The following is a 21,970-nucleotide window of genomic DNA, read 5'->3' on the forward strand; positions in this document are numbered from 1 at the left end:
TATGTGACACCATATGAACATTAACAACATCCTTCCAAATACAGCTCACTAAACCAATAAAAAGCACCTCTGATAAGTCTAACACTGTATACCGAGACACACACACTCACACAGATGTACTACACAGTATGTATGTGACCATTGATCGGTCCTGGGGGTCTTCAGGCAGCCAAACAAAACATCTAAGGGCAGAAGGAGAGCTGCGCTCACAAGTGGAATAGAAAAGCATTTTCTGGTATAATAATTTAGCCAGGGTAACGTTTCCAAACTTCTGCTTCATTCAAGTTCTAAGTAAAATGAGTTCAGACTTGTCAGAAACAGCTAGATGGAAAATTCCTTTTTTTTCCCCATTTTTATATGGTGCATTAAGTGCTAATCAACCATAAAATCCTGCTTCTCTCTGTCTCCATGTAAATTTCCAAGTGAAACACAAACTCAACATTTATCCTGATGACACCCACAGCACTGCAAGAGGGTGGGGTTTCAGGGTTTCAGGTACAGTAATTCAGCACAAACAATTTGCTCCTATAACCACCTGCAGTAAAAGTGGTTTTTAAACAGCTGTGAAAAGTGCAGCTGTGTCTTTTATGACCCAACAGCAGCGATCAGGTAGCCATGTGCAACAGAGTTAAAGAGCATTCCTCAGACTGCACTTTCCCTCTTCCTGCTCCTTTCCCTGTTCTTATGGTCTTTGGAGTCCTGTAAAGTGATCAAACTAATGCATAGCCAGCTTATCTATGCCTGGCCCCCAAGCATCAAATTTACTCTTGGAGTCATATTTGACTGAAACTAATCACATTTTGCTGCATTTTCTGATTTTACAAAGTCGCTTCCTTCTGCAACGGAGGCAAACAGCAGCAGCCGTAAGAAGAATGTTTGATTCAAGTTGTTTTTCCAATGTAAATTCAGTACATCATCATGTCAGGACTATATTTATGAATGTATCACTATGACTTCAGTACCCACAGTCAGGTGATACAAGGTGTAGTAAAGATAAAGTTGAAGGTGTAACACATACTACTTCACTTCCTCAAACATTTTTTTTTTTAAATTTCTTGCTCTTCTTTAGTCAATGCATAAAAAAGCTGTTACTTTTGAAAATCCAGTATTCATTTCTTCCAGGTACTCAACCACAGCTTCTCCTTAAAGGCCCCATGCACCCAAAAATATGTCTTTTATTATCGTACCTTAACTTGGATATAAGACCTTCACTATACAGAGTGCTGTACATGCATAAATTCTTTTTTTCACATTTACCTGAATTTAAGATGAGTGTGCATGAACATAATTTTATGGAACTTTCAACTTTGTCTGTACAATGACGGTGTTAGATACATTAAAATTGTCTCACTGTTTAAAGAGTTTGTCTGTACCCAAGCAGATGTGCAGCATGATGATACAAATGCATGCATACATATGCAAAACTACACTGCAGATCCTGCTGATGCTTCTGCCATTAACTTACTGTAAGTGCCAAAGTATTTAGAGAAGGTGATATATTCAAGATGAAGTGTAAGAGATTCAGATTTACATACAGGGGTGCTTATGTGTGAATTCCACTTCCTTCATTGAAGTTTCATGTACAGTTAAATGGTGACCGTGACTCAATTTATTTTTTGCTTGATTATTTATTGCTGAGAAAATAACCTGGTCTCCTACTTCCCTCTTTCAGTTCCCCTAAATCAAACCTGTAAATCTGTAATCACTTTAGTTTAGAGTATATTTACATCCCCCTCTCTTGTCTCTGTCTCAAAACCAGGATATACTGTACACTAAACATGTAGTTGAAAATATCTGAACACTGTCAGAAGAGCAACCTTTAGCCATGTAATAGCAACAGGCATAAGGAAATAAAATCTGCATGTGTATGCATCTATAGGGGCTATACTTAAACTGGCATATCACCAAATTAAGTCCAACATAGTCAGTAGAGAAACACATAGTATGGTGGGAGTCACTATATTACTGCTGGGCAGAGTAACTAAAGTCACTGAGCTAAAATCTTTACCAGGCTCAGTCCAGCCTGGAGTCCAATACTCCACATCAAAGAATCAACTAATGAGACAAAGCAGCATACTGGCTGGCGTACTACTTCTCTGGGGACTGTTTTAATCTTTCAGTTTTCAGTCTGTATATGTTAATTTTCTGCAATTTCTGCAACAAATCTGTTTGCCTAGGAGTGCATTATGATTTCATCTGATGACCTGATATTTCACCCTAACAGATTTTCAGGAGTGTATTAATTATAACCAGATATTTCTAATGAATGCAATCCATTGATGAAGCATTAGGAGTTTCCCTGTGCCCCTGCTGTTACTCTGCAATTACGTCAAATGTGCTCATGCAAAATGCAGCATGGTGACGTGCAAGAAAACCTTTACAAACTGTTTAAGTTGTACTGTCTTATTATTACCACAATTCAATATATTGCAACAAATCATCACATAAGTAAATAAAATGTGTTCAATTCCTGCAAAATTCTGAATATTTTAGTGCTCTTTTCATTTTTCTAAGGATATATGAGCCTATATTACATTTTGATCCAGTGTGATGCTAAAAGTCAGCTACTGTGTTTGTGTGTGTCAGTCTGGCCTAACAAAGGCAAGGCAACAATACCATCAAAGCCGGGCTGAGTTGTGCCCTAATTTCCTTCTCCTCCACACTACATCACAGCCAGAAGACCCCCAACCCCCACTGTGCAAAGAACATGCACACATCCACATGTTCACTGAGCCCCCAACACACACACACACACACACACACACACACACACACACACACACACACCTTCACGAGTTTAATAGGAAACATGCATGTTGCATGATATCTATGTACATTCCAAAATATTCATGTAGACGACATGCTGCATGCATGAAAACACTATATGCACACACCCTTCTCTCCTCTTTGTTCATGTGTGATGCAGAGGAATGCCTTCTGACAGTGTGACACCCTGCCTTGTATCTTTTCCCCTAATCCTCACTTCTCTGCTCCCCTGCCATCATCTTCCTCCCTTTCCCTACTCTTCATTGCTCCACAACCCAGATTGCTCTCCTCAAAGCTCCTCTATAGGCAGCTAGAAAATAAGGTCATGTCAGCTTTTAAACACCATTGTGAAAGACAACACCCCCCACCTCCTACTTTTTCTCACACACATTTTTTCCTCCTTCTTTTGCCCCTTGGCACATACTCTCCTTTTGCCCTGGACCTTTGAAAAGAGGGTTCAGTCCCACCATCAGCCATAATTGAGAATTAGTTGTGGTTTGATGTGCATTTGTGTGTGTGTGTGACCCTCATTTATCAGTTGAGTCAGTGAATGACTACTACTAACAGCACAGTGGGTGACTGCAGAAGAACTAAACTAGAGGAAAAAGAAGAAAGAAGACAGAGAGGTGCACTGTAACAGTGCATTGCCCATTGCAGGGAATTCCTGCTTCTCCTTGTATGTGATATTTACAGACAAGCCTTCAGGGAAGCAGCAACTTGTTTGAGAGGTTGCCAGGTGTAGTTAAAGGTTCAATTTGAAGTCAGAGCAAATGCCTAAAACTAAGCGATTATCAAGATGACACTAATGGTGGAGGCCTGTTTTTAAACCAGTAACAAGCTGCACACAAAGCACGCATGCCTGAACAATGTGTGTGCATTTAGGGTCATGCCTCTGATATATACAGTATACTTTTTAGGCCAGACAGCCGTTCAGACCATTTTCATATAGCAGTAGTTCTTGGTCACTTTTGTTTTGTCCAGGTTTGTAAAAGTTTAGGAATTAGCCATTTCTCTTAAGGCCCAACATCTACAGCCTAAATCTAACACTACATGAAGATAAAAAGCTTGTTAAAAGAAATTCATGGTTCAGTCCTTTGTCCAACCTAAATCAGACTTCCTCTTATGACCTAGCCACCAATAAACCAATACAGTTTTATTCAATACGACCAATGGTTAACCACAATGTCCACAGTTTGATTTCCAACTGGGGCACCTTTGTTGCATGTCACACTCTCACTGCCATTGTACCTTGTCTCCCTCCAGACATTCAAATGTTACTAATCAATGATAAAGACTGAATCTGAGAAGTTTAATGATAGAATACACACATTGTTTCTGTGGGTCATCCACCACTTCATCCCCTTTGTTAACAGTCAGGACACACACACACACACACACACACACACACACACACACACACACACACACACACACACACACACACACACACACACACACACACACACACACAGTCATTACACAAAATACTTGTTTAACATTCCTTACTTCAGGAGCAGTACTGTCAGTGCAGCGGACGATGACCACATTGTGAAAAAATAGCCCGTGACAGCTGAGCCCTGGGACTCCAATTTAGTAATACGTACTAGATATCTATAGTTAGAGGTTCAAGGATTGTTTCATTAAAATCTGTCATGGGTTGTTCAGTTAATTTGTCAGTAGAATAATACTAGTACAATAACAATTATAGTATCTGTTACAATACAACCTTTCCTTACTACTGATACTTTACTGAAGTTAATACAATTCATTTGCTATGGCAATGACTCCAGAACAGAACTGGTTAGGAGTTTTATTTGCTCTTTTATGCCATTTCTGCAGCTTTGCACACTGAAAGTGATGCTATGTAAAATAAACGCATCAAAACAAAGACCAGGAGTCATTCAGACACTTACATAAACACACTCTGCTCTGCCAGGTGACAGGAACTTAAAGAACACATCATAGTGACTATCATTTAAACAGTCTGAACATGTTGTCCTTTTCCACTACAGCACCAGTCAATGCACAGCTGCTAATTAGGGTTTGTTTGGAATGATTGAACCAAACATTTCTACAGGCTCTAACAACCTAGAGCGGGCCTTAAATGACATCTGGTTAACACACACAAACACATTTGTTTGTGCATCCACAAGTGTGCATATATGCATCTGCCATGTTTGTAAGTGCTTATTCAAAGGGGGTTTTGTGGTTTTCAAAGTCTCTGAAACAGATTTTGTATATGCATTTGTGTGTGTGTATGTGTCTGTATAAAGGCATGTGTGTGTGTGTGTGTGTGTGTGTGTGAAAGCATTTGTTTGAATGTGTCTGCATATTTCATTGCTAAATAAACCAGTTTGACACCCACAAACAGGACGGAGCTTGTGTAAGTGTGCAACAGAGATGATGGCATCTCGGTGAAACCTTCCTCTTTTTGAAAAATTACACTCATGAGCAATGGCATGTCAAAACGCTCGTACAAGTCTTTACTCTGAAAAGAACAACCTCCAGTGAGTCCAACACCGTGTAGGCCTGGAGTTGTACGGAACATGGTGATTGTTACTGTGCCACTTTTACCTTCTGCGGTAAACTCATGTAGTCATTACAACAAAAATACTTATGAAAGTCAGTCACAAAACCTCCCAGTGTTTCAAGAAATCCAGAGGAGGTGTGTTAAAAGAGACAGCAGGATTTACAGTGCAGCTGCACAGAGAACTTCAAAATGCTGTTGGAGTATAAAGACCTGTTTGAATCAACTTATCTCATTGGCCAGCAAAAGCCATCTGATGACTTGCTGTCTATTAGGCACCACCCTGCTGCAATCACATGGAACAAGCACTCCCCCCCCCCCCCCCCCCGTCCCAGCTTCAGTGAAACAGGCAACGCTGTTTGATTTCTAGATCTCGTCAATAGACAAAGGCAGCAAATTAGCTGACACGGCTTTGTGGTGACAGGACTGAGCTATTTTGTTTTAAAGGTACATGCGATAACACTGGGGTGGAAAGTTCAGGGTAGCTGGCACGCTGGTCTGTCCTGAACTTTCCAGGATTTGTCCTATCTGGATATGAGTATTGTCCATGAGTATATACCAGCTACGAAAACACAATAGTATCCACAGTATGAGGGCGTGTACAGTATGTGCAGGGTTGCATCATGGAAGCTACATACATACTGTTTTTAGTTTTTTAGAGTCAAAACAGCTTCCACTTTTGTCACTGCCACAGTGAAAAGACATGCTGTGTATTTAAAAGCTGAGAAAACAAATTCAGTATCTTCCCATCACTGATTTTTATGTCAAAACAAAATAAAACAATTTTACACTGGACACGATGCCAGTAACTTGCAGATGTTCTAATTCGGATTTGTAACAAACTTCCAAAATGCAGTATAACTTTTGAAACCGAAAGAAGTGTTGACATATTCTCAGCAAAGTTTAGACAACCACATATTTTATATTTAAGTCAATAGTTAATTAGTTTAGTCTCTTTTGGAGCAGAGATAAATTTAGTTAAGATGTTATTCTTGATGTGAGGTTCATTGTGTTGACGCATGAGTCGGCCTGGGGCTCTGACAAAGTTGACTAAGATCTGGTTGATCAGCCACAGTAGCTTAACCTGAGCAAATACAGTGACACCTAGTTCTGCACCTTGACTTAAGAAGACTTTAAAAGGTGCAGAGGGTCAGAGTTTGGTCATTTCTGATATAACGGGTAACTAGTAGGACTAGTAGAGAACAGTAAGAATTGAAGCTGGACTACTGTGCTGCAGTTTAGCTTAAGCAGACACAATGTAATATACACTATAAGACTGGATTTACTCTACTCACGTCAGGGTAGATGGTAAAAATCATTTCTAATAGCATGTTTAAATGTGGAGAATTGTGTCACTTGTTATGGGGCCCAGTTAAAAGTGAAAACATCATTTAACATAAATACTGGGCCTCCATAGGACTGCTCACCCCAAAATCTGGTACATTTAATTCTGTATTGACTGTAAATTGGACATTTTGTTTTTTATTGCTTATTGTTGTTTTAACTCTCTAAGCAAGGAGCAAGCCTTGGCATGATGTAAACATATTCATGTATTTTTGGACCTATTTGGTTTAACTTTATGTAAACATAACCATGTCAAGTCTTATTATTCTAAATATAACAATTTTGATTTCCCATGCCTAAACCTAAACTTCAGTTCAATGGGCCACTTGAAGCATTTCTGAGCACTGTCACACTGTGGTCCCCAAGGGTAAACACCTGCTAAGCTTTTATTTTGTAACAACAAACACTAAAAACAAGAAAATCTGTCATGCCAACATAAACTGCTTTCACTTTCTGGCTCACACCATGAAAAAAGTCACTTCATCAAGTCACTTTTAACAGCACATTCTGGTAGTCAGAGCCTCTATCAACACACACACACACACACACACACACACACACACACACACACACACACACACACACACACACACACACACACACCCTCTAAATGGCTCATAATGTAAGCTGATGGGAACAAATGTGCTGACAGCTTTAGAGAGCACTGCAGCAGGCAAGGCTCACTCAAACTCATCCGCCTTGCCTCTTAACTTATGGGTCTTATCAATAACACACACACACACACACAAGAGCTTTTCAGATGATTCCAGTATAACTGAGATAACACTCCCAAGATATCTCCCCTTTACTTACACACACACACACACACACACACACACACATACCTGGAGGCTTCTGAACTCTGGCAGAGGCTGCTGTGACTCATTCTGTCAAAGCTGCATGCGCCTGAACACATTTCTGTTTGTTTGTAAGGGCAACATGGGCTCTCCTTCACTCTCACACACACATTTCCACCTCCACTTACTTTTCAGAGCCTGGATGAGCGCCTTGCCGTCTTTAATCAGCTCCTTGATGAACTTATTGGTCTTGTCCAACTCCAGTTCGTGGGACTTGAGTCTCTCCCTGAACTGCGGGCTGTCCAGGTAGCAGTCACTGAACTCCAGGGCAGGTAGTCCCATCTTCTTGTGCAGCACCACAGGCCTCCACACAACCTGGAAGACCCGGCAAAGAAAAAAAAAAAAAAGAGGAGGTGGTGCAGGGAGAAAACCTGAGATAGTACTGTGACCGCTGCTGCTGCAAATGATGGAAAATCCAATTACAACATGTAAACAACGGGGCGGAGGTGGGAGAGAAAAGTCTTCCTACATTACCTTGCTTTTCTACTTTTTTTTTTTGTTGTAAAAATAAACACTCAAATTGACATAAGCAGGAGTCCGACACGGCATCCAATGAAATGCATTAAAAAGTCACAGCAGCGTTAGGTGCTCAGGTAGACCGGTGCTGCATTGCTGTCCACCCAGTCATTGTGGACCGGACAAAGTCAACCAGGGGCGAGGAAGGAGTGAGGCTGCAGAAAAGAAACAGAACTACAGGCTCGTAAACGCAGCGTCTTCCCTGGGCGGTTTTAAATGCTCGGCTCTCTAGTCAGCCCAGCGCTGCAGACCGTAATCAACCTACCCCGACACGGATAATCCTCTGATTGACGTCTCTCTTGGCCAATGAGAAGAGGAGAGCTGACCGTTGGGGGCGGGTCTACATGAAGTTACTGTAGAGCAAACCGAAGAAAAAACAGAAGAGGGTTCACTCTGATCATTTTTCTAGAAACTCTATGTCCGCAAAGAGTTTGAGCTCGACTGATGCAGGGGTCTCCAAGCCTAGTCCTCCAGAGCCACTGCCCTGCTTGTTTTTCCAACTATTGGAAAATCATCTCTGATTTTGTCATCTGTCATCTGTCATCTCTGTCAGTCCATAGGTTCCTCTAAATGAGAGCCTAACCATCATTTATCCAAAGGTTTGTTTTTTATTTTATTTTCAATTATTGATTTTAAGTATTTTTCTAAACAAGACAAGGAGGTCAGGGGATCACCATCAGACAACCCATCCTTCACCTCTCTCCAAGAATCTATTGGTCTGAAAGACTTGAAGTCAAATCTATTTAAAAAATGTCAGGAAAAATAATAGTATGACCACGTTTTTGGAAGAAACCATTGCAAATAACTTACACCAAAACTAGTTATCATGGAACAATTGTAGTTTACCACTTTTACTCTATTTACCACTTCCTTACATGTTAAAGTGCAACTTACTGCTGATGAACCTTTACATTTCTGACCTTATAAAATTTTCCTTGGACTACCATCATACACCATGCACACTGGCCATTTTGAGGCTGGATTGTTTTATTTTGAGCTAAAGTCACAGGTTCCTCCTCAGAAGGCCAACATCCCATATAATACTCTTATCTGTATTGGTAATAAAGTGTGTTTCTTTCTACAGAAATAAATTAAATACACAGACCAGTCGCACATTTGTCACAGCAAGTCAACGGATCTTTCCCATTCATGAGCTGTTGCACTGCTTCAGAAATACTAAAGTAAAGGTTTTGTATGTCAATGAGTAGGACCAAAGAGCTATTGAGTATTACATCCTCCGTAGTATAGACAAGCTTTGCATGCAGCGAGCCTGCAACCTGGTTGGTGGGAGGAGACTCTGATGTCATTTCAGCCTGAGCGCGGAATTTCTGCAGAGCAGTAGCTGACCTGGATTAAAGCCTCTGTCACGCTGTGGCGCCCTCTGTTGGCGCAATGCTGCGCTACTCCGTCCATAGTCACTGACGTCTTGAAGATTCAGATGGAAACAATAAGAAAAGATCTGGTGAAGATAACAACAAAGTAATGATGGATTAAATCCATTTGGTTTAATTTTCACACTTAAACAGAACAAAACCATAATATTTGTATTTGCTTTTTAAGACAGAACGCTGTAAAAAGTCCTTATTTAACAATACATATCTACTAAATTACTCTATAGTGGGATTTATAATCTGAAAGAAAAGCCCTAAAGTATTAACTTACTTTTTATCTCATGTGACCAGGCTGTTATTTATCACAAAGTTGACCTTTTGTGAATCTGGGGTCACTCCCACTGTTCATGTACAGCTAAGATGGTGACCACTCCATTTTTTAATTTTTATTTTTTAACATTGCATGCGTGCCACTGACACATGCACAGTTTGTGTTTGCGGTTATTGTGTGAAAACAGTTCAGATTTAGAATCGTTACTTCCTCAGCCAACACGGAGCACAGCGTCTGGTAGACTGCTCATTTCTCCATCTGCCACAGTAGTATAGTATACAGAGATAGGCACTAACAGGAAGTCACAGTGTGGTGCTTTATGCTGCACATAGTCTAAGATGGAGAAGGCTGCTTCAGCAACCAGAATTAATGTTTAGAATTTCCTCCTATTTTAAACAAATATAGACAGTATTTAAAAAGTCAGAGTCAGTCTTGCAAAGTCACTGATAATACAACAATATTTCAATATTTAAACAACTTGAAAACAAACCTCATGTTCATGTTTAACCATGACACACAACCACATTCTGTGTGAGCTCATGCACTGCAGTTGATTTATGTTGAGGAAACTGTCTCAGTGTCCGTAGTGAGGCCATGGTTTAAACACCATAAGCACAATAATTAGAAAATCATTTCAAAATAAAAGAATCATTCTTAAATCACTCTGACTTCCCTGTAGGGATCAGATGAAAAAGAATTTCCATTCGCCTTAGAGAATGTATTACCAGAGGGTGGTTTTAATCAGCTTCAATGCTAGGATGCTTTATGGGCATCAAGATGCTGTTAATTAGATCTTCCTGGTCCTCTCAAATTTCATCTATTGCATCAGCCTCTCCTGAAGAAAGCTTCCTGTCGACAACACAGTAACATATTTATTGATGAAACAGCTAAAAAAAGATCTGCATGGACTTTTTCTCATCCTATTTGTAATCATGAAACAAATGATAGCTGACAACTGGGATTTTTAGCCCTTTGAAACTTCAGATTCCTCCTTAATTTTCACCTTATGATATATAAACGTTAGAAAAAACATTTCTTTGTTGTGGGACAAGCTTGGTAGATGGGTAGTGATTGAAAACAGGACAGGAATGTCTAGTTGATTCAGAGCACAATATTCTTCCAATGGGAATGAGTGAAAACACACAAAACTCATATTAGATGTTGATTTCTGTAAGACACATGACTACTTAGGGTTTTAGGTGGAACTTCTCAGAAGTATGCTGAGTGATGATGCAGTATATATTTAAGTGAATTAAAGAGTAATGCAAACTGGAAAAACTATAGCCATTATATGAAAAAAAAAAAAAAAACAAAAGGTGAAAAACAGTCCAGAGCCAAATAATAAAACTGCTCCCCTCAGTAATACACATGACTGAATGTGCTGGAGAGGCCTTTCTATGATAACACAGAGCAAAACACAACTAAAAGGAGAGTGGATATTTTACTTGAATTCATCAAGTGGAGCCAAAACAAAACTCCAAATGTTACTCTACACATGCTGGATATGTAAATTGGCAACTGTTTCCCAATCATATGATTTTTTACAGGAAAATACAATGTGAACTTTGTTTAAAACTAAATTAAATGTAAACATAAGCAGAACTGAGAGTGAAATGTTTATTTCTTCACTGACTGAGCTACTCAACGAAGCAACAGCTGATCTTTTTTTCACATATTATGCAATAGAAACTTTAGCCAAATCAATTCTCACTTTCATTTTACACTCCCACTTTATCTGTGAGTTTGGACTGGAGTCTTAGGCACTATAGTACTGCAAAGCAGTGGCACCCATTTTATATTCTGATTTTGTACTATGCTGCCATCTCGTGGTAAACAGAAGAAAAGCAGATATTTCCAAACCACAGGAAACTCAGGGTTGAACAGGTGAGAGTCAGATGTTCCATGTTCGGACACTGTCATCCTTTGGGCTGCACATTTTGTTGATAGACTAATGTAGATATAAAAATTAAAAAGGCTGATTTTACAGATGTGTTCCAGGAGACATCTGCAGACAGACGAGCTTGAAGTATCCATTAGAGGAAGACTGAAACAAGGCATCCACTGTGAATAATTTACAGAGCCTACACACTACTGCTAGTTAGGGCCATGTATGTGTAAGACAGACAGTGAAAATGTGCAAAGATAATTCTTTCTTAGCTGTTCTTTCCACGATGTTGAGAAATGTCAGCACTGCATACTAAGTATCTAAATATATATATTTCAACCAAGTGCCGGCAATTAGAGCATTAGCATGTTGTAGATCACAGGGCTTTGGGAAAAGCTTTTAGTGAGTTTTGAAAAATTCTGAAATATGAACGACTAATATGCCTTTGGCTATGAAGTGTTGCTTTGAATGATACTGAGGACATTTACTCCCTCCCTGTGACATTATTTATTGTCATATGTATTTTTAGTCTTCATGAGTAAGTAGCTTAAACTTGCAGGAATGTGAAACATGTCCTCTAATGTCCTTACTATCCTATGGGCTGAGCATCTAAGCAGAGACCTGGCTTGGACACCGGCTTTATGAAAGATTCATTCTGGGAATTGGATTCTTTGTCTTTGTGTCTTTTATAAATGTTTATATTGCATTGCTCACCAGTGTCTCCAGCAGGACCAGCCTGTAAGAATGTATCAGTGCTCAGTCAGTCACTCCTGCTCATTTCCAGGCTCTAGCTGGATCCCATGGCCTGGATACTTGCGTCACTCTCTCTAGCTCCGTCTCTCTGTTCCAGCGCAGTAATTTTAGTCCTGACGTTGGTCTGTTAAAATGAGTCTTCTGACGCTGTTGGATGAATAGTGAGGTGAAAGAGGGTACATGGAGTACAAATACAGACATGCATAATTATGGCTCTAAATCCAACGACTTCTCTGGTGGAGAAAGGAGGAAGAGCGTGAGGCACAAGAGGCACAACAGGTTTTCTGCTCACCCAACTCTCAGTTAAAAGAGGGGAAGACATGATGGCTCATCAGGGCCACTGTCCCATGAATTTCTCACAGGTAGGTGACTGACTGACTGACTGACTGACTGACTGGGTAAGCTGAGCCCTGATGTTTGTGTGGGAATCCAGTTGGATAGTAATCACTGCAGCTGATTTACTAATAAGAGATGACGAACCTGGAAGACAGGAAAATATGTTCATACTGATACTGAATTGATTCAGTTGATCTGGCTTTTGTGTGTGTGTGTGTGTGTGTGTGTGTGTGTGTGTGTGTGTGTGTGTGTTTTAAGGGTCAAATGTAGCTAAGCTGGACCTCTGTTTACCCTCCATCATTTTTTTTTTTTTACTTTAATTTGAATGAATTTTAATAACACATATTTCACTCAACAATGTTTTTGGCCTTACAGGACTTTTCTCCACTTTAGCCCAAATCTCCAATATGTCCGCACTCTGACCTGGTCATTGGTTGGACTTTTGACGTCATACCCCCCAGTAGCTGTGTCCGAAGGTCCCTGTGGGCCGATCTGGCACTAACTAACCTCTCATATCCCGTAATACAACATTCCTATTGTCAGGAAAACAGATTGTGGGTAGTAGAGGGGGTAGGCTTCACATTCCACTTGTGGCTTTACACTGTTCTGTCTTTCACTTTCCTTCTTCCTCTCTCTTTCTCCTCTTCCTCCCTCTAATCTTTATGCCTGACCAGAGTTGCCCAGTGCCACCATTGACTGGGTCCTTCACTGCTTCCAGGTTCAGACTTCATGACAGTTAATACTGCTCTGGGATTACACTGACATTGTCACATTATTGGCTTGATTGTTCTTTGGATAAGCAGCTGAGGAAGCAGGCAGCGCCAGGGTAAGACAGACAGAAATGGATGAATGTTTGTTCCGAAACAGCAACAAGTTTAAGTGTTTGACTGCTGGAGGATTTTTTGACTGATTTACTGTGATAAATCCATCTGAATTCAGGATGTTAATACATAAGAAAAGAGGTTAACATGTAGATACCAATGTCACACGTTAAACAGTTTGGATATACGTGTTTGGCTATTGCAGGACTTCTGCTGGCACTTGCATCATTTCCAGCAGAGTAAAACCATTACAGCAAATTTTCTGTGTCCACATATTGTTTGTTTAGTTGTCTGGCCTTCCACTGATTTCAGGTGAAAGTTACATCACTGCCATCTGGAAGTTGTTTTACCAAAGAAAAAAATCTGTGATGCTCCGTCAAAAACAAGTTCAGTCATGTTGTGGCTCCACCTGGCATCCACCCAGATCTGATTCTCTGGCTCATTTCATCACTTCATAAAAGAAAGTGCATCTTAAAAGGACGACATTGAAAAACAGAGACAGAAAAAGTGATTGAGGAAGCCTGGGGAGAGAAGCTTTACCATTTTGATGTTCTTGTCTTCCTGTTTTCTCTTGTGTCTCAGACACAGTCCAGGTGATATGAATAGTGAACATGGCAGATCTCCTCTGTCCTTCCAGACTCAGGGACATCACTCTGCTTTGTCAAAGCCTCAAAGCATCTGTAGGATGTCTGAGGGAGACGTTACACTGCTGCCATTTGGATCTGCACCTCTTGACCTGTCAAGACAGGAACCCCAGACACTGAAAAGGCTCTACAGCCAGAATGGAGGATATCACCTGAGGATTTTACCAGATGGAAGTGTGAGTGGTGGGAGGCAGGAAAATGACCCCTATGGTGAGGAGGAAAACATGTGTATTTCTTTTTGGTGTGTAATTGGCTGCAAAATAGAAGTTAAACGATATGGAGGAGAAGCTTTTGGCCGTAGCCTTATTGCAAAAAAATAGGAAGCTGAGCAAATTCATGTAAGTTTGAGAGAAAGTTTAACTTTATTGATTGTTCAAAATCTTAATGAATCTACAAGAAGCAAGTCTAAGATGTTAGACATTAAACTAGACACGGAAGAGCATTCAGTTTTAGGAGAGGAAATTTAATAAACTATTAATGTCATCTTGAGCATGGTATTTATATTCAGCAGCTGCAGTAAAGCTGCTCAGTGAAGTAACTTTGTGATCATAAGTGCCTATCATGTGTATACATTTAGCTGACAGGACCTGAAAATAGCCAAATATTTATTTTAGGAGGGAATCGATGATTACATCATGTTTACATATGTTTATCGCCCACTTTACCTTTGGAAAGACAAGACAAAAATCATGCAGTTGTGTAATGTTTAACAGTATCGTATGTTTGTGTTGCAGACATCCTCAGGCTGAAGGCAGTGAGCACGGGAGTGGTGGTCATCATGGGTGAGAAAACAGGAAGGTACTTGGCTATGAACAAAAATGGACACCTCTACAGCTCAGTAAGTTTTTACATTCTGAACTTTGACAAAATGACTTATTTCAGACAGAAAGTTTGTTGGTTTGGTTTATAAATAGTTTTAAAATGGATTTTCATGAACAATTAAAAGACTTGCAATAAAACAAATGTTGCTGCTCCCTCCTCTTTTCTCCCCCTTCCTTTTCTTGTCTCAGCAAGAACCAAATGATGAATGTTATTTCCTTGAGAAGTACGAAGAAAACCACTACAGCACATATCGCTCCCAGAAGTACAACTGGTATGTTGCACTGAAGAGGAACGGCCAACCCAAAGCAGGACCAGACACCCACCAAGGTCAGAAGGCCATCTTTTTTCTGCCAAGGCCTGCAGGCAACATGTAAAGTAAGACAGCACCAGGAACCATGGACACGCTCACCGAAGTCTTTAAATGCACATTAATAGTGCAATGTTACACTGGGCAAAGAATCCTATTTAAAGGTCAGTGAAAATCAATACACCAGGCCGGTAAAGCCTGAGGCAAATGCATAATGTTCTTTTTACAGTTAGTTTAGAATCTCTCTTTTAATATTGAATAACCTGAAAGTGTATCTAGTCCTTTTGTTTCTGCGGGAAGTTTGTGTCCAGGCTGCTCCAGCTCATGTAAACAGCTTATACACAATCATCACAGGGATAATATCCAGAATACCTCCTAGTTCTAAGCACATGTACACTCTCTCACAGCAGACAGAAAATATGTGTGGTATCAGTGCATGCCAGCGTTGATAAATGAGTCTTCACTTTGAACCCTGGTATGAAATACCACTGCTGGAAGACAGCAAAGCACCGCTTTTACAAGAAATGGTTCCACAATTGATCACATCTGACATAAAGGAAACCAACGAAGCAGAAAAAAGAAAAAATGCTGACCATCTGGTATTGAATTCAAATGCAGCGTCTACAGTACCGGGAAGACTATTAGTAATGGAATAATAACAACAATGTAATTTCACTGCTGTGTTCAACAGCAGGGTGGAAAATTATTGACTTCTGAATGACTGTCAATCTTACAAATAACTGTGTGTTTATTGCCCATTTCTGTAATCATTCATGCTCTATGTGAAATATCGGCAGCAGACAAGACAAAAATGTCTTTTCTTCATGGAAAATGAGAAATCTCAGCTGGAGGATCTAAAATCTGAACTATCAAAGTGGTTGGAGTTATCTTTTAGTTTAGTTAGTTTTAGTATGTGTCAGGTATTGCACTTGAAAACAGCACCTTTGTTTATTCTAGGGTTAGTCACAACAACAGTGAAACATTTTTATGAATGTATAATTATACTGTATTATTATATCGTTGTGATGGACCTTCATTAGCTGGCAGTCTTCACAAATATGAAAACTTTGTTTCAGTAATCTTTGAAGTGTTGGGTTGCAGATTTACCATCAGGATCTACGAGTGTGGATTATTTGTTTTGGCTTATAAAGAGTCAGGGACACACAGAGATTAGGCCTCAAGGTCCTGAGGTTTCTACAAACCTTTTTTATTTTCTTTTTGAAGAAAACATGTTACTGTAACATCAAACTACACTAAATCATATTGTAACTATTTATTTAAAATGTTTTCTTTGTAATAAAATGAAATCTTACTGAATGTTGCGAAAAAGCACAAAGTTAGTATGGTCACATTTTCAAAAAATAATACGTAATTTATTTTTAAAAAGTAGCAAGTAAGTAAGTAAAAGTTTATTTTACAGTGAATATGTGTCTAGTGGCCAATACCTGTTCCTAATCAACCTGAAGTATGTGTATGTCTGTCTGTTTCCAGCCCTGTATGTGAACTGTTGTGTTTGTACTATATTAATAAATTACACACTTAGAGATGTTTACCAGAGACAGTTTTAAATCTAAGACGCAAACATAATATTTTACCACAAGATGGCAGCATTACTTTAAGTTCAGCAGTGCTTTTATTCAGGCTGGCATTAAGGGGAAAGCTTTGAGTGTTTTATTCTCAGTTTACTATCATTTAACATTGAGGTCTCACCTGTTTCTAACTAAAAATAAATCCTAAGTAATTTAAGAAACCACACATCTGCCATCTATTTCAGGTTTAGCCAGCTATAAAGTACTGGATATGTATGTATTATGAGTGATGTCCAGAAAACACACATAGTCTAACCCATTGTATGGGAAACAAGAACAAAATGTAATGTCAAAGAAAATAAAAAACAATCAGCAAGTCACAGTCTAAAATTTTATCTGGCTGGTTTTTTAAGCTATCTATTAACTTCTCAATTCTGACCCCACAACAGGACCTATTCTGCTCTCACTTTTTAAACTTCTGCTTTACTTCAACTTTCATTAAAAATGAAAGTTTGATATTATCAAACCTTCCTGTGCCTATACCTGTGTTTTGTATAGGTTTTTATCAAATACATAATACAGACTATAGATTTGAGCTTCACTATATTTTGTACAGATACTCAAAACTCAACCAGGTCTCTTTCTGTAATTTGTTGAAAATGCACCTTGCAAATGCAATATAAAGTAAAATAACAACAGTGCATAATAATGCAAACCCCAGAAGATATTATACTTTAGTGGTAGGAATTTGAAGAAATGAAATTACAGAAACCAAATGACACGCAGTGATCTGAGTTTAAAAACTGTGTAGCTATGTAACAGAACATGGCCTGAAATGCTGTTTCAGAGGCTGCGCTGCCAGGAAAAAGATCCTGGAGGAAACACTGGAACGTGGTTTAACATGGTGAGGTGGACTGGACCAGATTCATGGCTCTAACCCGTTCCATATTATTGTGGGATTTAAATAAAGCTGGCGTAGAATATTACAGTAGGATTATTACTTTTCCAAGTACCAAGAGTCTGACAAATTTCTGTTTCAAATTGAGCAATAATTTTATATTTTCCCACTTAAAAAAATACTTTCTGTATTTCTTTAATTCTCCAATTCTTTACTCTCCCTTTCTGTAAATGTCAGCTCAGAGCTGAATTATAATTCTGTTAATCCTGCTTTTCATCCCCTGGCTTGTTTCATTTCCTCCTTTACTCAGCTGAAGAACTATGTTTTACATTTACAGCTGTCAGTGAAGTATCCGTGGTAGTAGCTAGTACCTCAGCCTAATGAAGTATTTGTTAATACTTATAGTTAAATACAATTGAATAAAAACAAGAACGTTTCTAGTGAACTACCTGTTTCCAGTATCATCTGGTTTGCAAAAGAAAAGAAAAAACAAAAAGCAAACTAACAAATAAGAGACTCCACCTTAAGGCCATGGAGCGGACACATGGATGTTGGTGGACAAACGGTGACTTTTTTGAAACGTGTGGCTTCTCATTTACAAGAGTCTCTTTCCCTCTTCCACCAGGTCGACCTATGAACAAACACGACACATGCACAAACACACACAAACCCTGGTTGGCCATTGGCCTGCATGGCTGTGCAGGCAGGAAGGGAATCATTCACTGTAAAGTGAACAAGGACTGGCTTCCTCTGGGAGTCCCCGAGGCTGACAGCAGCCAAGATCCATGCAACACAAACCACTCTAGCAGACCCACACATGCACACACATATCAACGTGTACACACCCTGTAACTGGGACACATTCTCTCATCTGTTACTCGTCTCTCTTTCTTCAATTCTCCAATTTTTTACTCTTCCTGTTTGTCTCTCTATTTCTAGACTCCTCCACTTCTGTCTTATTGCTTTCTCATCATCATTTAGCCTTTATTTTTTTCCTCTCTTCTTTTGTTCCTTTCTGCCACTATGGTCCTCTTTTTGTACCACCTTATCTTACAGCATTGTCTTTTCTTCTATTAATACACATATTTCACCAAATAAAATTTTCTTTCTCATTTTACTACTGCAATGTTCCTTTAAAGCTCCTGTAAAGCAGAAGTCACTGAACTGCTGTGGTTGCTCTGCTCTACTCTTCAGCAGTCCCTCTTCACTCTCATCCTGTTCTGGTGGCCTCATCATGAAAACTGAGATGCTTTGTCAACGTTACTGTTTGCATGCTATTCCTTTCACCTTTCTCCTCCGCGCAGCAAGTACTCACGAACACCAACAGGAACGGAAACAGGGGGTGCATATATGTCAGCTGATCCAGCTGGAAATGCTAATACTGGTATCCCCATTTGCTACTGCTCTCTGACACAAGGGGAAGCGAGGCAGACGGGGGAAAGAGTGGGGAAGAAAAACAAGGGGGGCAGAGCAACCATTTTTACAACCCAGAGAATTGCCTGGATGTTTGTGGTTGGCTCTGAAGCAAATGCTTTTCTAATAGGTGATTTGTGCTGGATAGACACATTTGAAGGGGCTTCAGATATGCAGCTTCCCCTCAGAGAGCAAATGGCATTTGTCAACCAGTAGACCCCTTTAGATGTGGCCACAGAGCACAGCAAAGGGCAAGACACAGTTGTTTCTTCATGACAAAAGAAGAAGAAGAGGAATACCTGTAAAATCAGAGTCCTAAGAGAAATACAGTACACGCATCTCTTTGGTAATGTTTAATGGTTGACTTTTTTTATGGCGTTCATTTGGGTAATATCGCTGCCATTTCAGGGAGGCATGTGACTGGCTTGTAAGTATGTAAGCTGAGAGATGCTGCACTGTGCTGCCATAACAAAATAAGAAATGAAGAAGCGACTGAATGCTGAAGCTTTAAGTCTCCAATTTACTTTGAGGAATTTATTTAAGCTGCCACATTAGACGCTGAATCCGTTTTTCTGACAGGTAATCACTACACCATCACAGTACTAGTGATAACTGGGTGACTTTTTACTAGTATTTTCCCAGGATGATTTGATTTGAGCTTTATTTTTGTTCTCACACAGTACGTGAATATGTACAGACTAGGGACTCCAAAACATATACAAGGAATAAACAAAAAAAAATCCTACGTACTACATGAAGTATCTAAATCAGGTGGATAATTTTGGTTTTACTTTATGAGGAATTGAAGAACTGAGAACTCTGATATCACTGTAAAATCAAAATGGTTGGAATTTTGTTTGTGGTGCTCAAAGCAATGAAAGGTGATATTTAAAAAACAGACAAGAAAGATAAATATGTTTCCAGGAACTGTTTGCTTAAGACATAAGACCTTGCCATGAACAGTTTTTACTTTTTCTTTTCTTTTATCCTTGGAAGAAAAAATATTGCGCTTGTTCAAACCCGAGTAGTATAAAATACACGACACTCAGTATCCACTTACTAGGTCTTTGCCCTGTATTTGACAGCGTGTTCTTCTTCAGTGAATGTAATTTGCTCACTTGTCCTCCCCAGTCTAAGTACAGAACACACATAATAACAAATGTTTGTATCTGGGGGGAGACTGTAACCCTTGTCTCTTTTCAGGAGCTTTATTGGTTTTATAATACTGTTATTTCAATGACAAGTATAACTAGGCTACACCTAAAACTTAATGTTTCTAGCTGCATGAATTAAATAAATGTGACACATCGCTTCCATTGAGTTTTTTTATTTCTTACTATATAGGGAGTGCATTAGATGGGAAATTAGGTCATTTTTGTGGAGCAGCCCAGTATTACTTCAGTAACATATGATTCTGCTCCCTAGGTGTTTAGCCCCCAGTGGAAGTCAACGTTGTGTATGAGTATGTAGCACATTATTCTGTGAGAAAGGAGTTTGCTTGTTAATTCTTGGTTTTTTATCAACCTAACTCGTTGTTTTGTTCCCAGTCATACCTAACTTTATTGTATTTGCAGTAAACAGGATGTCATCAAGGATCTTATTTGTATTGTAGTTATTGCAGTTATTGTACAGGGATTTTATAAACAATAGCATTGGACAAAACACCACTGAATGTAATCCAGGGTTTTGCAGAAACATCCCAAAACTGACGTACTTGTTTGGTGACATAGAATGAGAATTGTTCGTCTGCTGACAGACAGGAAAGTGCCCCCGGATGAACCTCTATTGACTCTGCACTTAAAAAATGTAAGAAGGATCCTAAAAATGTCCTAAAAACTGTGGGGGATGGGGGATAATAAATGGGGTAATTGTTTCCTCTGTGACACCTGCACTCAGTATGACTTGTACATACACACTCTCTCTCTCTCACATGCACACAATGCCCACACACACAGTCTCACATGGTTTCAATGTGACTCCAAATCACTGCTTGTGAGTCTGGAAATATGGAAGAACCATCATCCATTGTTTTAGTTGAGTAGGCACACACACACACACGCACACGCACACACACACACACACACACACACACACACACACCTCGTCGAGACCGGAAACTGGCCTGTCTACTCAGCTGTGATGTCTCACATACACAAATGGACTTTCACACACAGACCAACTGCAGCGATGACGGCTGTGATGGTCAAAAATATCCTGAATGGAACAGCGGTGAAGTCATACCACTGAAATTTTGTTGCTGAAAATAAAAAAAATAAACAAAAGTTTGAATCAGAAAACAGCTGAATGTGTATTTTTGTATGTACAAACAGGTTTCAGGCTGCTCTTTATAAAAATAACAATAATGATGACATGACTGTACTTGACTGTGTCAAGGACATGATGCAAAAGGCATTACAGAATCCTCTTTTCATTTCCCTGGAAGTCATCATGGAATAATTCTTATTCTGGTGGTGAATGCGTAAGCAAAGCCATTACACCCACTCTTCTCTGTGTTGCTGCCCAGTCTCCCTTCTGAGAAAGAAACGTCCAACCTTAACCTCTTATCTCTTCCTCTTCCTTTTCCCCTTCCTGTCATTCAGAACATGAAAATAACACAAAGAAAACAACATATCCACCTGAGAGAAAAATAGACCTCTGAACAAATGGCTGAGGCCTATTTATGGGAAATGCTTCACATTCCACACATCCCAGATATCTCCAACTGTTTGGCTGTGGCCGTGACCATGTCATTGCAGGATACTGTGGCTTCCTCTCTTTATCTTTCTTTTTATTTTCTATTTAATTCTGTCCCAGCTTCCTCTCCTTTTTTGTGCAAACCCAGACCGGAGAAGTAGCTATAATTGCTCTCTCATTCTTCAAAAAGAATGTC

General features: G+C 39.5%; 2 protein-coding genes across 10 annotated transcripts in view; one reads left to right on the forward strand and one right to left on the reverse strand.

The window, feature by feature from the left end:
• LOC113142756 (rho GTPase-activating protein 26) overlaps positions 1–8,222 on the reverse strand; it is a 63,191-nt gene extending 54,969 nt beyond the window's left edge. The window contains exons 1-2 of one of the 4 annotated variants that reach the window (XM_026327959.1): positions 7,969–8,222; positions 7,623–7,809 (exon numbers count right to left, since the gene is read on the reverse strand). In XM_026327959.1, coding sequence (XP_026183744.1) covers positions 7,623–7,776 — 154 coding nt within the window. In that variant the 5' untranslated portion in view covers positions 7,777–7,809; positions 7,969–8,222. Of the gene's footprint in view, positions 1–7,622 lie in introns of all 4 variants that reach the window. The other 3 variants (XM_026327958.1, XM_026327961.1, XM_026327960.1) reach the window with 3 other exon arrangements.
• A 4,370-nt stretch (positions 8,223–12,592) lies between these two features.
• LOC113142976 (putative fibroblast growth factor 1) lies at positions 12,593–16,792 on the forward strand. 6 transcript variants are annotated; one of them, XM_026328376.1, is made up of 4 exons: positions 12,593–12,672; positions 14,105–14,321; positions 14,846–14,949; positions 15,122–16,792. In XM_026328376.1, exons 1-4 carry the CDS (start codon positions 12,631–12,633, stop codon positions 15,305–15,307), a joined length of 549 nt encoding a protein of 182 aa, XP_026184161.1. In that variant the 5' UTR covers positions 12,593–12,630; the 3' UTR covers positions 15,308–16,792. The 6 variants fall into 6 exon arrangements, with proteins under 6 accessions (XP_026184161.1, XP_026184163.1, XP_026184162.1 ...); XM_026328378.1 differs by having other exon boundaries at positions 12,602–12,672; positions 14,050–14,321; XM_026328377.1 differs by lacking the exon at positions 12,593–12,672 and adding an exon at positions 13,121–13,472 and having other exon boundaries at positions 14,050–14,321.
• The last annotated feature ends 5,178 nt before the right edge of the window (positions 16,793–21,970 follow it).

This window comes from Mastacembelus armatus, chromosome 14, assembly GCF_900324485.2.
Source record: "Mastacembelus armatus chromosome 14, fMasArm1.2, whole genome shotgun sequence".
In the NCBI taxonomy this organism is placed as follows: Eukaryota; Metazoa; Chordata; class Actinopteri; order Synbranchiformes; family Mastacembelidae; genus Mastacembelus; species Mastacembelus armatus.